The 17,335-nt window shown below is 43.4% G+C and overlaps 1 protein-coding gene across 1 annotated transcript in view; it reads right to left on the reverse strand.

The window, feature by feature from the left end:
• The window catches only part of FBN2 (fibrillin 2), a 1,178,594-nt gene that overhangs the window by 353,899 nt on the left and 807,360 nt on the right, over window positions 1-17,335 (reverse strand). Inside the window, exon 19 of the mRNA XM_069625622.1 lies at window positions 4,835-4,960. Coding sequence (XP_069481723.1) covers window positions 4,835-4,960 — 126 coding nt within the window. The remainder of the gene's footprint in view (window positions 1-4,834; window positions 4,961-17,335) is intronic.

Here is a 17,335-nt window from a genome sequence, read left to right on the forward strand (position 1 = left end):
CCGTAGTGCTTACTCCTACCCGCTTGCCTTACCTCTGTTTTACTCCGCCTTTCCATACTCCCTTGTCCTTTCACGGCTCTTGTCCGTCACTCCTTTTCAGACTTTCCCTTTGCTTTCGGCTTCTTGCCACTTGTACTAGCGGTCCGCCGCCATCCTCGCGTATCTTCGTGTTCCTCTCTGTGCCTTTCGTGGATCCAACCGTTTCTGGTAAGTAGGGACTTTAACTGCTTCTTCCTCTTTTTCTACCTTTCCCTCTTTGCTCGGTCAGTGTTCCCTGTTCCGGGCTCTTTCCCTCTTCTCTTTCCTCCCTAATTGCTTCTTGTTGCTGCTACCTTGCATCAGGCCAAGTCTCCACGGATCGGATCCTGCCTTCTTTTCCTCAAGCCATCTTCATTTTTGTGGACAGAACTAACTCGCTTGATCCACTTGTTTCTTGGCTTCACTCCGGATCACTCGCTACCACATCCACCATTGGAGAGTCTCCCATTCAATACCATCTCTGGAAGACTACACAGGGTTTTTTACCGCCCATCGGTTTTTTCCCTGTCGCGGGGCTTTGGCTCCTCGGGGCCCCCCAAGACAGGTCCCACCTCCTGTCGAGGTGGCCTCCGAGGGAGCCAGACCCTACTTGCATGACAGGAGGTCCAGAGACAAGTCTACAAATGAAGATACCAGAAACCCCCGAAGATCATCCAAACACTCCAAGGACAAGCCAGAGGAAGCCACAGGTGAGGAGAAGGGTGGTGAGGGTGAACAGTCTGACAATTGCTCACAACCGAGACATTTAAATTAATTCATACCAGTACATAAAACTACTTACTACTTGCAGCAATAAATACAGTGTGTAAGTATATATATCCACAACCTTGGTGGGCAAGTACCTCTAAACAAGTGTCCCTTGGCTGTCCAATCATAGCTACCTTAGGTTGGCTAAGGACATTTAAAAATAATTGCATGCTTTCCTAGATCATGGTGATGATCCTGACACTTGAACATAAGCCTCAGGAGATTCCTCTTGACTAAATAAACAACAAACAAATCACCTGTTATGACACATTATATAAAAGTGAATCATATTGTTTCCCAGTTGTAGTAAATATTCACAAGCTACTGCACAGGGATGAAAACATAAACATAGACAAGTAACGAGACAACAATTGATTACTTTATTTTTTTCCCAGCCAGCCCTAATTAGCATGAATGAACATTGGGATGCCAATTGTGTTTTTTAAATATGACAAGAACATGCAACTGTATCTGTTTGGCTACATGCATTACGTGTTGACGTTCTAAATAGAGTCACATACATAATGGCTATGGACCTTTAAGGTGTGGACATATGCAGAAGTTTAGGCATACAGCATACTGAGTATGCAGGGTAGTATGGTCATTTCTTTCCAGTTTGGCACCAGGGTGACACACCATGATGAATCAAGAATCCTGTGCCATGTGGTAATCACAATGCATTTAGTTTTGTAATGTTTTACTTAACATGTGTGCGGATATGCTTCAGGAGATTGCAATACTTGCCTATGTTTTTCATTCTGCAGCATTCTACATTGTAGTTGAGATGGGCAATGTATTACGCAAGTCCTTGATGTTCATGTGATAAAGATTTTTTTTTTATGTTACATATCAAGAACTGTAGCACTGGATAAAGGGTAACCATGGTTGGTTTCTTCTAAAATGCTAAGTGCTATTACTCGCATATGCTATGCTAGATTTCAACACCCTGCTATAGATGTTTGCACCAGGAAGTGAATCACTCAATTTGGTCTACACTGAAGCTTGTATTTTTGGATATGTTTTGCTCTAATACTAGGCAGGAGTAGTAGCAGGCGTATGTCCATGCCCATAATCCTTTTAGGCCAATCAAATGATATTCCAATATTGCTTTCCCCTGTCATGTAGCCGAGTGACAGCACAAAGGACCAGTTCAACAGAATCGTTTCCGCAGCACAGTTATTTACAAGAAGCCTTTTCCAACCAACCCAAAGAAGTTCCACTTTGGCTTGGAGTGGTTGATCAGACTTGGACTTGTCGGTTTCCTGTGTCTTTTTCCCATGTCTTTCATGTCTGTCCTCTCAGTATTGGGCTGTTGACGTGGTCAAGGAGGGGGCGACCAGGGGATCTTCTCCATACTCACCAACCTTGATAGCTTAGGGAGATACCTGGTCACCTTAGGCACCCTGCTATAGGTCCTCAGAATTATACATAGACCTCTGCCACAGCCTTATAGGGTAAAATAAGTAGTGCAAAAGTAGGAGAGGCTGCAAATGAAATTTGCCTCTCAGAAATCTAATTGAATAGACTTGTCCTGTCACCCTCACATAGTGGAGATAATGTAACCAGGGCTAGACAAGGACATCAAAACTATTTAGTGTGATTTAGCTTTCTAAATAGAGAAAGAAATGGCAGAGAACTGCTGTGTTTTGTGCATTCTGAATGCTTGAGAAGGTGGTAATTGTGTGTGCTGTTAATGCTGTTCTGAATGGCACCGAGAGGGATCCTGGGCAAAGCGCACATGTGCACCGCTTAGTGGGACGTTAGGACTGTACTGCTTTAACTAAGTAAATGCAAGCATCTTTTAAGCAATGCACTATTTCTAACTGCTCTCCCTGCAAGCTAACAGTTATGGGTGTAGATGTACAGCTGTTAGATAAGATGATCACAGCACTGCATTCCTTGCATGCCAGCCTTGGAAATAAAAAAGAGCTCATTATTGCTCATTCACCTCACTTTGCCTTTTACCACCCGATGAAGACGATCAACATGACTTTGGAAATGCATGATATATTCCATCTCAGCATAACAGTTTCCATTAATCTACTTAAAGATGTCAGAACTCAAACTTTTGGGATGTTTTTGACGAGAAGATATGAACATTTTTCAGGATTTACTTAACTCCATTATTCTTTCTATCTTAGTAACATTCTGGCATTCAGTGCATGAATAGCTTTCAGCTCCAAGGATTGTGGGTCCGTGCTGAAAACTAGTAATCCAACAGTCTGATCAAAACAAAGCAGCAACATTGCATTTGGATGGATATTTCTATATATTCTTAGCACCACCTTTGTGTAATGCAATATTTTGAGTGGCTCATCTACACTAATGATTGACACCAAAAAACAGCCTTTCCACGACATATGTTTTATTCTCCTTCTACATGATGAGTAGCACACTCAAATTCCATCATGGTGCTGATTTTCTATTCCGCAGAAGTGTCTTCATCAGTTCTTCGACAGTGACCTCCTAATTGGAGTGTTTGTGAATGCTGCTAATGGCAATAAACATCATTTAATTACAGTTACATCAATATGAATATAATATTAGTTCCTCAATTTCACCTTCTGTTGGAGAATTCTGTCTTATGGACCCATCAAGCTGAATTAAGATTTTGTGAGTTATGTTTGTAAACAGTGCCTGTCCTCCCTGGATATGAGGTGGTGCTCCATCAGCAGATATTGTTATGCACACACTGACACAGTGAGGAGTCAGACTCATGCTTGTCTAACGCTCGTGGGTGGTCTACTGCTCCAGAAGACCACCAGTGCTCCATCTGCTCTAGAACGATGGCACTCTCCAATGGAGTCACGCCAATTATTGTTGTGCCCTGATTGGAATGCAAAGGAAAGAACCCACATCCGGGCGCTGTCCTCCCAAAGGGCCCATATTCTAGTACATGGATCCTGTTCATGTTCCCCTCCTATTAGGGGCTCCTGCAGTGCTTCTGTGGGCTCTTGAATATGCTCACACCGGTGCTCCCCATCACGTGTTATTGTAAAATCTAAATGTACCACCTGTGCAGAACTTAACAAACCTAAAAAAAATAACATGGAATATTTAAGGGACTTTTTGACGCAAACTCGGCTGTTAAACCATGTACACCTAGAAAACTGCACGTTTCATGTCAGAGAGACCTCAGAATACAAGACCTTGAACAACCTGTTGCCTCTCATATCAGAACATATTCCAAAGGTGTTAGAGTCGAGCCTTATCATCTGGATGTTCACACAGATTGACTTTTTAGTCAATATGTGCATACTTCTCGAATGTTGCGGTTATTTTACTTTGCTTTTAGGAATAGCATATTTCTTTCTCTTTCTCCACTAATTCAGGTCTTCCTCAGCTGTTCAGCATGCAATGTTGTTCCACACAAACACATGTCACATTAAACAGAAGTGTTTATGCAAGTTGTTATTTCACATGTGTCTGAGCAATTACCTATTTTTAAATGTGCATGTGCGTTTTCACTGTAAGAAAATATAAATCCCCATCTCTGAACATAGCTGCTGGAACCAGGACCAGAGTGGTTAGCGCAGGAATATCAAACTATGTGGTTTCATCCATCTGGTTCTACCCAATCAAATGCCAATGTTTTTATTTCATTTTACCCATTTCATAAACTGTTCACATTTTCTTTACCATTGATTGTCAGTGTTCAGGTGTGGGCTGACCTATAGGGAACTCTCAACCTTGGGTCGCCTTTGTGTGGTAGACTATTTTATTTCCACATTTTCTCATAGGAAAAAGGTTGGATTTGCTGAAAATGTGTAATAAGGGGACCTCTTTGAACATCATTTGCAGGGCCTCTTTTGGTTCCCATTCCACCCCTGTCCATGTTAAATATCAATTTCAATTTAAATTAACTCTACGGTCACGTTGCACTCCAGACACAAAGTAACAACATCTAGGAGAAGCTTTGGAAGCTCCATAAATACATTTGCTGCACACGTTTGCCCATTGTCAGTTCTCAGTTAAGGCAGGGTCCTTCAACTCCCTTCTCCCCCAGCATTGCCCCCGGGTCTCACAAACAGAACCCAGACTTTCTTACCTTCACAGGTGTCAGAGTCGGTTCGGAATAAGTAGCCTTTTGGGCATGTACAGGTGTAACTTCCAGGCGTATTTCGGCACAAACCATTGTCACAGAGAAGCCTGTTCACCATACATTCATCAATGTCTGAAGAAAGGAAAGAAAGATCAATGCGGCATGTGAGGGTTACAGCTGGTAAAAGAAACCCAAATTAGCAGTTTCTAAATAGAAAGGCATCAGTTGCGCTCTCATGTTTAACGGCACATGTCTCACTTTATGAACAATAGGCTGAGATTCTTTCTTTAGTCTAATATGGTGTTCGACGTTCTTGAGTCGCCAATGAGGAAATAAGGGCTCCAGGCAGCAGTGATGAAGAAACAGTAATTCATTTCATTACAGCGACAGCGGCCTATGAGAGCCGAGTGCCAACATGGCTCTCTCCCTGCAGTCTCTACTGTCTCTCATCCACTTTCTTAGAATAACATTCTTAGCACTTAATGAGCTCATAGTGCAGCTCAATGTTTAACTAGGATCTGGTAATACATTTTTATGAACTTGTTTTAACTTACACTTTCATCATAACACAATCCCACAAAAAACAAGAACTAATGTACCTAACAAACAATGATGGTGTATTGAGCTCTCTACTGCAGCAGGCAACGCATCGCGCTTCTGCCGTTACCTGCCGCAGTAGAGAGAGAGCTGAATCCATTCTTCACCAGCTCACCGATGGTACCCAGTAAGATCCCAGTGGATCCTCTGTTCCTCCAGACCTACGCATGGATTAGTGCCACAACAGGAGACCTTTTACCTGGATTCAGTCCAGCACTTTACCAGATGTGACCGCACCTTCAGTGCTACCCACTCCTAGGTGTCCAATGTGACTCTGATTTATGAGACAACAATGGTCCCTGCATCCTTCCCTTTCGGTTACACCTGTGGCCTCAATTAAGCACCACAGCTATATCTGAACATCCTGACCACATTGTCTTCCCCGTCCTGACGAAGGCCCTAAGAAGGAAAAGGCCCACATAGCCCCTATATATGGCCAAAACACCCTGGTGTAGACAAACGTTTTCTAACCACAGTGTCACCAATGTTTTTTCACTGTTTTGTTGTACAGATATACATTCTGTATACCCGTTTCACTCTTTCATGTGATATGACCCCTGTCGGTTTATGATGTATCGACAGCAGTAATTGTATTATGTTATTTATGTAGATGTATTTGCAAGAATTTTGACTTGCTTCTGTGTTTTTGTGCAAATTGATCTTGCTTTACCCTGTAACCTATGATGTTCAGCATTATATCTTGAACAATCAGCAATCACATGCTAATAATTATAAAAAGAAGTATTCGAAATATCTAGATGTGGTACTTTTGTCATGTGGAATTTTTGAATGAAAAGTGAGGGGGTGTCTTCCCGACCCGTTCACTTGTGTTGTTGTTAATCATTGAGCCCTCCTTGGAAGAATAGGGTTTTTTCCAGGAGCCCATGTTCATAGACTACTCAGAGGATCAATGAGAACATTGCTTTGGTGGAGAACACATTGAATGTATATTAAATGAAGGTGAACAAATCCTGATGAAAGTTGGAATACTGGATGGAGATGGTGGGACAGAGGATGAGCTTAGACCCACAGAGAAGGGTCAAAACACAATATGGTGACGGTATATGTATTCTTTGGTGATGATATTCCAAAACATCAATAAATGGAGATTCCCACAAACATATAGGAATTGATTCCATGTTTAAGACAAAGTAGATTGCTTTGAAATGGAGACACATTTACTAACCCCTTTGCTTTGTAGAGTATGTGTGTATTTAATTGATATATATATAGGCTATATTACTCACCGTAACCCTATTTCTGATGCTTCCATCTGCTTAGATTCACATGCTTTGCATAGGCCGGCATCTAGTGGAAGCTGCAGAGTATTACAGTTGTTGTTTTCGAAACACAAAAAGGGACGTCGACAGGGCATGCCAGTAATACTATCCTAGTGTGACGTCCAGAGTACCCTCGGTGCTACACGCGTCAAGGTCCCTCAGATTGTTTTGTTTCTGACATGAGGTTACCTGAAGTGTAGCATGAGTACAGGTGTGGTAAAGCAGATTATATATCAGATAAAAGCCCAGGAAAACATCTATGCACATTCTAGTCCAAGGGGAGGAAGGGTGGGTGCATGTAAATCTAAGCAGATACAAGCATCAGAAATACCATTACGGTGAGTAATGTATCCCTTCTGAGGCTTGTGGAATCTGCTTAGATCACATGCTTTGCATAGATTAGCGAGCAGTGTTTGGAGTAGATGGTGGGTTGTGAGAAGATCCAGCGGCATATTGATGTTTTAGCACTGCTTGTCCCACAAGAGAATCTGCTTTAGAGTGAGTGTCAATGCAGAAGTGCTGAGTGAAAGTATGTACTGAGCTCAATGTAGATGCTTTGCAAATGGCGTTGTGTGGGACGTTTGCGATAAACACCAAAGTAGCTCCTGTACCTCTAGTGGAGTGAGCTCTTGGTATGAAAGGCAGTATTTTGCTTGATAGAGAGTAGCAGAGGTGTATGCATCTGACTATCCATCTGGAGATGGCGTTTTTGGAAATGCGGTCTCCTTCATAGCCTGGAGCTACAGGGACAAACAGTTGGTCTTTTTTCCTTAGCGGTCTATCTACATAGTAGAGGACTGCCCTCCTTACATCTAATGTATGGAGTTTTTTCTCAGCTGAGCTTTTTGGGTTTTGAAAGAAAGCCGTTAGTTTGATGGACTGATTGACATGGAACTTGGAAATGAACTTAGGTGAAAACCTAGGGTGTGTTCTTAATACCAGTTTGTCTTTGTGGATCACAAAGAAAGGGTTTTGCACTGACAAAGCTTGCAGTTTACTGACTCTCCTTATGGAGGTGATAGCCACCAAGAAAGCCGTTTTATACATAAGGTGTTTAAGGCTTGACCTATGCATAGGCTCAAAGGGGGGTCTCATGAGCTTTGAAAGTACTACATTGAGGTCCAAGCCTGGCAGCAGGTTTGAAATAGGAGAGTGGAGTCTCTTTACTCCCTCCATGAATGCCTTAATGACAGGGATTTTCCACCATGGCACCTACTCTGTGAGGTGGTGTATGCGGATGGAGCCACTAGATGAACCTTCTGATGGAACACATTCGCCGTCGTCGTCACTAAAGACGCTGATGCTGCCGTCACTGGAGGCACCCTCAACATCCATGGCAGCCTGGGCCTGCATGACGTGATGGGCCCAGCACTTCTTTTTACGGTCCTTTAAAGTCTTGGACTTGAAGAGCTTGCAAGATTTACAGTGGCCCTCATCATGGTCCCTTGGAAGACAAAGTTTGCACACCCGGTGCAAGTCTTTCCAGGGACATTTTCTATTGCAAGTTGGACAAAATTTAAATGTTGTATTCTCGTTTTTGTGTGGGGAAGGCAGCATGACGAATAAAGTGGGAAGAAGGGGAAATATGCATTCTCTTAGGGCGCTAAGAAATGAACCATCCCCACTCTCCCTACTGTGAGGGACGAGGCCTGGTACGGCCTTGCGAGGCCGTCTGGAAGGTTCGCCGAGGCGAGTTCTGCGTTCACCGAAGGTAGTCCTTGAAGCCTTCGCCGAAGGTGTTGTAGGTGAAACAGCTAAGAAAGGACATGCAGAGTAACTAGCTCTAATTGTTATTAATAAAATGGCGATACCCAAAATGAGCATCGGACAATGATGGCGGAAAAAAACAATCTGAGGGACCTCGACGCGTGAAGCACCATGAGTACAGTGGACATCACACTAGGGATAGTATTACTGGCACGTCCTGTTGATGTCCCTTTTCGAGTTTTGAAAACAACAACTGTAGTACTCTGCAGCTTCCACTAAATGTTGGCCTATGCATAGCATGCAATCTAAGCAGATTCCACAAGCCTCAGAAATATATATAATCAAGGAAAAATTGTTAGTTGCAGGGAAGTTAAGGTGAGAACTTAATACAACAAAACCCCTGAAATTCACCTAAAGCCACCTTAACTTCACGCCCCCTGTTACGCAGTCTATGACCACAACGATGACATCACAGATCACATCACTGATGACATCACTAATTACATTACAACAGTAACTGGCCTTAAGCATGGACTTCAGCCATGGTCAGTGTGCATGCCAAATATATTTGAACACATGAATGGGTACTAGTCATGGCCTTCAGTTATGTAGTGTTCACAACCTTCACCCACGTGCACTGAATATTTTAAGACACTAACAGGCTACCAACAATAGATTTTGGTCTTTACCAGTGGATACAGCTTTCAACCATGTCCACCGTATATTGTATACACTGATCAGGCACTAGCCATGGACTTTAGCACAATACTGGCCAGTGGCCACAATCTTTGGCTGTGCCCACTAGGCATTCCAACATATAAATGGGCCTCTAGCATTGACTTTTGACCTTGAGCAGCTTGTATGTCGTTTGACCATGTCCACTGTATATTTTAAAATAATAAAATGCAATAAGCGATGGACTTCGTCCATGCCCACTGTATTATACAACACTAACCAGCCACTAGCTATGGCCTTCGACCATGCCCGCTTTATGTTATGTACACTAACCAGCCACTAGCCCTGGTCTTCAACACAATACTAACCAGTGGCCACTGCCTTTGGCTGTGCTGGCTGTATATTCTGACATATTAATGGGCACTAGCTATAGCCTTCAGCCATGGCCACTGACTACAGATTTCAACGTTGCCCACTGAATATTTTAAAACAGTGGTGTGCTACTAGGCATGGCTTTTAACCATGCACATTTGTATTTTTTAACACTACCCAACCACTAGCTATGGCATTTCCTGCTGGCCAGTGACCACAGCCTTTGTCATAGCCAAGCCCACGGCCTAAATTGTTATTAAGGTAATCAATTTTTCATGAGCTAATTTATAAATGATGTTATGTCTAATTCCATTATTGATGTAATCAGTTATATGAAATGTAATTAGTGTTTCACCAGTGATGACATCAGTGATGTGATTTGTAATGTCATTAGTGTTCTCATACAACATGTAATTAGTGATGTCATCACTGATATGATCTGTGATATCATCATTGTGGTCATAGGGTGCGCAACAGGGGGTGAAAATTTAAGGTGGCTTTAGCTGAATTTCAAGGGTTTTGTTGCGTTAAGTTCTCATCTTAAGGTCCCTGCAACTAAAGTTTTTTCCTTGAATTTCAAGGATTTTGTTATTCCATAGTTTTTTAAAATACTTCCAGACCACTAGCATGGTCTTCGGCCATGGTCAGTGGACACTGCCTTAGGCCGTGCCCACTGTCCATTTTAAAATGCTGTCAGACCACTAGCCATGGCCTTTGGACAAAGCCGAACACTACCAAACCACTAGTCATGGCCTGTGGCCATGGCCGATCGGCATGGCAACTCTAAATTTTAAGACACTTGCAACCCATCGCTCAAAGAGGTTCATCAATCACAAACTGATTTTGCCCTGTTTTGACAGTGGTATTGTTATGTAAACAAGATTGCAGGCTTTGAGAACTCACAATGGTTTTAGCCAATGTGCAGTGAGATTAAAGTATTTGCCATGGAACACACACTTTGGTTAAGTAGCATGCTCCAAGCCCCTTGTTTTATGGCCGGTATCTTTGTGACTGTTGTGATACATCGCACGACCCCAACTAACCATATTTAAGCAGCACGGAAAAAAATGACCAGCTGCAAGAATACCATGTGCCCAGGTACTTTCTGCACCCACAGCGAAAATCAAAAGCTGGCACCCATAAATATACACACAGTAAGTGAACATATGTCTTAAAGTGAAATATAGAAATGCAGTTCATTTGACCTTCCCCTTACAAGAAAGTGCGCAAGACAAAATAGCATTGGACGTTTAAAAAAAGTCATGAACACCAGGAAAATAACCTGAGTGAGGAAATGTTCCAATAAATATGCTGGCAAAGTATAAAAGGTGCTCACCTTTTAAACCCAGCAATCTGTCATGAAATATTTCCTGATAAACAAAATCCCAATACAAAACAAGTACATGTGGTATTGTGGGTAAGTGTCTGCACTGGGAACATGACAATCTGAGTAAAATCCAGGTAGCTAAATACTTGAGCAAGCTTGCCAACCTCAGAAAACCCAAGGGGTTGTGTCCACCCGCTGAAAAAAGTTACACTCTTCACTCACACGTGTCCTTTACTTGTGTCCTGAAAAGCAGCCATAATCAGAGGGGAATAAGTGCACCAGTGTCCAGGATTACAAACTCTCTTGCCACATCGTGGGCAAATACTCATGACTTACTTACCCTCTCATCATTTCCCCTCCTCACCCTCATGTCTGGCTTTCAACAATACTCTGCTTTATAAAGATAACTTTAAAAGTACACATTCCATAGTGTCACTCAAATATATAAATCCTTATTGAACTATGTTAGGAAAAAAGTGTACAATTTATTTATTTATTATTTTGTGCACTTGTAGCAGCTCCCCGGACCCTCAGGTATCACAGTGCTAGTTACAGTAAGTGTGAGGAGACAAATCATAAAGTCCAAGACAATTTACACAGGAGAGGAAAAAAAAGACAAGATAGGTACGGGTGCACAGTCTGGCAAAGCTGTGCCTCATGGTGAGGGGGCAGCTTCAGGTGTTCAGGAAGGCATGTTGGAGCCAGGTAAAATAGCAAGTACTGTGTGAGGTTCAGAGTGTCAAATCCAGTAGTTACAGATTGGTTAAACACGAAACACAGCGCAGGGCTGAGAAGTGTCAATCCAGTGGTTATAGGGAGTAGATGTGATAAGCCTTGCCTCATGGTGTGGGGGATACTTCAGGTATGCAAGCAAGAATGAATGGCAAAATAGATGTGAGCACACAATCTGGAAAAGCCACACCTCATGGTACAGGATGCTACTACAGTATGCAGGCTAGCTTGAAAGTCATAGCAGAAAGATATAGTCATTACAGGCATTTCACAGGTTGCATTAGGTTGAGATACAAGGTAAGGTGTGGTACAGACATATTCCAATTTCAGCAATAGGCTGAGAGACAAAATCGGCATGTTTTCAACATGTGATACATTTAGCAAAAGACTAGAAGTCAAGATCTGGTGAGACATGTCATAGTAGGTAGGTTGTGCGTGAGGTACGTCTGTAGCCGAATGCTGCCCTGTGATATGAATGCAGTGGGGTGCTGACAGGACAGGGTAGGAAGTTTGCGAATGAGAGAGAGATTTGATTTGCAGCAAATTATAAGCAGTTTGCATAAATGTGAGGCTGTTACAAGGTGGGACAATAGAATGGGATGGTGATGTAAGATACAACAAGTGAGTCTGACGGTGAGTTCCAGCGAACAACCTGATGGTGCTGCAGGAAACAACAAGTGAGTCTGATGGTGTGTTCAAGCGAACAACCTGATGGTTGTGAAGGTAGTGAGTTAAGACAATCAGTCCAGGGGCGGCTTACTCACAGCAGATCCTGCCTGAGAGGCATAAACAGTAGGTATAAATTGAAGTTGACTGGTATGAGCCAAGTGAAAGGATGGGTGAGAGATGCCATAGTGATGAAGTGGCCAGAGAGCACAGCAGTGAGAGCGAACCAAAAAGGATTGGCATCTGCTTATGAAGTCAGACGAGGCAGCCTAATCGGGTAGTGTAGACAGCAGTCATTGGGGGGTGCAGACGGGTCTCATATATAGAAACAGGGTGTGCCAGGAACACTTGGAGATGCATCAGAGCAGGACGCAATGGCAGTCAGGGGGTGGAGGATGGGGCGGTAACACACCAAATAGGCAGTACGACGGTGCGCCACAGGTACAGCACATGCTAATAGTGATACACCATAGGAGGCAGGTGGTCAGGTGTACCTTAGCAGGTGTACAAGGTGCGCAAATGGAACAGGGCCCTCAAGTTTCAGAAATGTAGTAGTCGAGCCTATGATCCCTCATTTGCCATAAGGGAATCGATTGGATTCGATTTTTGCAGCAGTAGGGAGGCCACAATTCCTACTGGAAAGAGAGGGATGGTTTGCGCCGACTTGGTCCTGATAGCCCCCGTGGTTGTTACATCAGGTTAGCTCTGAAGTGTGGCCTAGCCTGGAAGGTTGGTATAGACATATTGGCGGTAGTCATAGATCCAGATTTTAGATGAGATGTAAAGATGTTGATCCAGAACCATGGGGAATAACCGTTTGAAATAAAACCTGTAAGATAAGATAGCCCAGGGCCTTCTTGAAAAGGCAGTGTTCCCACGGTGTGAGGAAGTAGGCCAAGTTGAAGAGACAGAAAGATGGAAGCAGGGCTTTTGAGAAGTATATAAAACCTTACCAAAATCTCAGGGATGATGAGACCACCCTCCTCCCAGATTTGGCATTCGTCCAGCGAAACCATCAAATGCTCCCTGAAGCTTTCCTGTATGCCCTACCTGAAGAAGAAGAATGGGGGAAAGGCAGTTGTTGCTCATTACCACACTAGGAACATCTGTCTACCATCTCCAGATGGACGGATTAGTGGAAAGATTTAAGGAAATCCTGAAAATGATATTGAAGAAATTAGTAGAGGAGGATGGGAAGGATTGGGGCCGAATGATACCCTGGGCCTGTTTGCTGTGAGAAAAACCCCAAAGAATCTACAAGGTTGTCACCCTTTGAATTACTCTGTGGGAAAGAACCTCACGATGTCTTGGAAATGCGTAAAGAGATCTGGGAAGAAAGGGAAGAAGCCACTATATCTATATCCCAAACAGCCACTCGTTTAAAGGAACGTATGTCCTTGCTCAGAACCCATAGGGAGAGGACCCAAGCCCACCAAAAGCAAGGATATGATAAAAAAAAAGTACAGCTCTGTTCCTTCTCTACAGGGCAGAAGGTGTTAGTTCTGTTACCCACTTCAGAGAATAAACTCATCTCGAAGTGGCATGGCCCGTGTGAAATCTTAGAACATACAAGCACCTGCACATACAAAGTGGCACAACCGGATAAAAAGAAGAAGACCCATTTATACCATATTAACCTCCTTAAGGAGTGGAAAGAAAACTCAACAACCTCCTCCATTCCAGCTTGCTCCACCCAAACACGTACCTCCTCCATTCCAGCATGCTTAGCCCCTGAGAAAAATTATTATAGTGATCTTATCCCCACGATATATCTAAAGAAAGACAGGGAGATCTAATTGATCTTATTGAATCTTGGTAGAGTCCAGGGCACATACCATTACATCTGAACCCCTAGAAGGAAATAGTCCAGTTAAAGGGTCGAAAGCAAAAGGGTCGAATGCAAAAGGGTCGAGTGTATTCGACCGAAAACCAAAGGATCGAAAAAAAAAATTAAAATATTTATATTTTTTTGCTCTAGTGTAGCTTTAAAAGGGTGTTTTTACCAAAAAAAAAAATTTCAAAAATTATCCTTTTTTTGGTTGAAATGCCTTGACCCTTTTGTCATACGACCCTTTTTTTCCGTACCAACTTCCTGAGTCCCAGAGAAAGATAGTCATTGAAGAGGTAGAAGCTATGTTACAGGCCAATATCATAGAACCCTCCTCTAGTCCCTGTTCTTCCCCAATCGTTCTAGTAACCAGCGAGACCAATCCTGATGGTTTTGTATTGACTTCCGTCAAGTAATTACCATCTCGCCCTTCGACACCTATCCCATGCCACGAATCGACGATCTGATAGACAGGCTGGGTAGTGTCATATTCCTATCTATATTGGATTTAACAAAAGGTTACTGGCAGCTGCCATTGCATAGACCTGACAAAGAAAAAAACGCTTTCTCGACTCCCATTGGATTGTTCCAATTTAAAGTTCTATCATTTGGACTCCATGGGGCTTCAGCGACCTTTCAAAGACACATGGATACAATACTAAAACCATATTCCCATTTTTGCAGAGCCTATATCGACGATATTGTCATATGCAGCCAGACCTGGGAAGAACATCTTTCGCATCTCTATACAATCATGAGGGCCCTCCAACAGGCATGATTTACAGCAACCCAAGAAAATGCTGACTCGCCCAGTCAGCAGTGAAATAAATATGTAGGATATTTCGTGGGTAATGGCTGTGTCCAAACACAGTGTGAAAAAGTTAAAGTAGTTTTAGATGCTCCTACCCAAAAACCAAGAGAGATCTCAGAGCTTTATTAGGCCTCATCGGGTATTATCGAAAATTCATTCCGAAATGTTCAGATAAGACAGCCCGATTAACTGACAAACTTAAGAATGCTAAAAAAGTCAATTGAACCGATGATGACGACTTTTGTTATACCAATTTAAAACAGGCTCTGTGTCAAGCCCCTATCTTAAAAGTAGCCGATTTCTCAAAAGAATTTATCCTACAAACTGATGCCACCTTGACAGGTTTTGGAGATGTGTTATTCCAAGTTATCAATGGCTTTGCACATCCCATCCTATTTGCCAGTAAGAAATGATTCCCAAGAGAAAGAAATTATTCTGTAATAGAATTGGAGGCCCTTGCTATCAAATGGGCCATTACACATCTTTGCTACTATTTATTAGGCAGGAAATTCACACTGATAAATGACCATTCTCCACTGGTCTGGATCAGTCAGAGAAAAGACTAAAATCCTAGAATCATGTGATGGTTCCTAGACCTTCAACCTTGCTGTTTCACTGTAGAACAGCGAAAAGGAAACAAACACGGAAAAATGGATTTCCTTTCACGGTTCACCTGTGAAATAGAAACGGTCACATCGCATAGGGGAAGGGTATTTGAGAAACCAAAGGGTGTCTCACTGACTAGTCCCCTGCGATCTGTCATCCAGGGGGCCACCATGGCACGGCCATCGCTATTGGATCCAGACCCCGGGGGGGACCAGTGTGGGAGGATCACCTAAATGGGGGTTCCCTGGGGAGTGGGGCACCCAGAGGAGAGATGCAGTATCCCTACACCAATTTCCCTGTAGAACACCCTCATTTTATATACTATCTAGGAACCTTATCCCCCCTTTCCTACGCACACTCAGCTGCACGGACCAAGCACTTCAGAGAAAAGACAGACTCACACACAATCAGTCCGTTTGACATTTCCCATTATTAGGGTCAGGCAGAGTCAGGCACTTAATCTTAATAACTTGCACCTGAATTCTGTTCCTTTTCCCCACTAGGATAAAAGGCGAGCAAGGCAAGAAAGGCGGGCAAGGCAAGCAAGGTGAGCAAGGCGACCAGAGCCAGCAGAGCGGCAGGCGAATAGATCCCGTAAAATTGGAGCGACCATGGAAGCAGAGCAGAAGGGGCCAATTGGCAAGAGAAGTGCCGTGGTCCAGCCAGCTGCAGAGTGAAGGTCACGCAGACTTTTCAAAAGAGAGCTTCCCGCTAATGCAGTGAAGGTGGGTCCTCCTTCGGGTAAACAACAGAGTTGGCAGGAGGTGAGCCATGCTGTGCTGATAGCCTTGGCTTCAAGGAAAAGCTGGATGTAAGTGAACTGTGAGACCGGCTGGCGCTATCGAGTGAAAGATACCAAAGCGCTTGATGATGCTCGCAGGGTTTCGTAAAACCGCTAGTGAAAATACATTGTAACCAGAACGATGAGTACAGAAGCTGCGTGTGTCATAGAAAACAACGAGGGATGGCTGCAACATTGCAAATGTGTTTAAGATTTAAATGTGTTAAGATAAAGGAGTGGTCCAGTAATAGAATATTATATTCTCGAAAGGCTCTGCACCCAGAGTGAAATTGTTAGATTGAAAGTAGGATAATTGGAAAGACTGCAAGTACCAGAAGGCCTTAGGAGTGGCCAGCCAAAGTAAAATAAAGTCAAAGTGATCATACGAAAATTCAAGCAAAGTCCTCGTACAATCAAAAGTCTTTGACAAGTGGGAAACAAAGTAAACCATTGCAAACTAAAGCTAAGTGAACAATGTTGTAAAGGCAAGTGTGAACCTGATGGAGGGATACCAAGAGAAAGCTTAGGGGAGAGAATCCCATATTGTGATAAAGATGATAGGTAAATGTGAACCCGACAGAGGGATGCCACTCCTGCTATAAGGTCCTTTTCTCCAGCATGACTGGTTGACTCCCAGCAGACACGTGGTTTTGGATGCTGTGTCGTCTGTGAGAAACCTATATGTGTTTCCCTAGCTAGTTCCCGGGGGTCTGTTATCCAGGTGGCTAGGACCTGGCCATCCCTATTGCATACAGTTCCTGGGGGTGAACCAGTGAGGGAGGATCATCTGGATGTGGGGTCCTTGGGGAGTTGGAGTGGGACACTGACCGGTAAGACACGGTTTCCACCTTCTTTCAATACCTTTACCCCATCCCACCACGTATGACATTTGAAAACACTTCCCCATCCCCTTTCTGACACGCACACCTTCGCAAAACACAAAAGACAAGGGACTAACAGAGCCATTTACCTGACATGTCCCAATACAAGGGTCAGGAAAAGTCAGGCAATGCACCAGAATCACACACACCTGACGGCCCTTTCCCTTCCCCACAGGGATAAAAGGTGGAGCACGAGAGCACAGTACGAGCTAGGCAGACTGCACGACGTGAGAGCTAACTCAGC

The sequence above is a fragment of the Ambystoma mexicanum genome, chromosome 6p, assembly GCF_040938575.1.
Source record: "Ambystoma mexicanum isolate Mex_15411 chromosome 6p, UKY_AmexF1_1, whole genome shotgun sequence".
NCBI lineage: Eukaryota > Metazoa > Chordata > Amphibia > Caudata > Ambystomatidae > Ambystoma > Ambystoma mexicanum.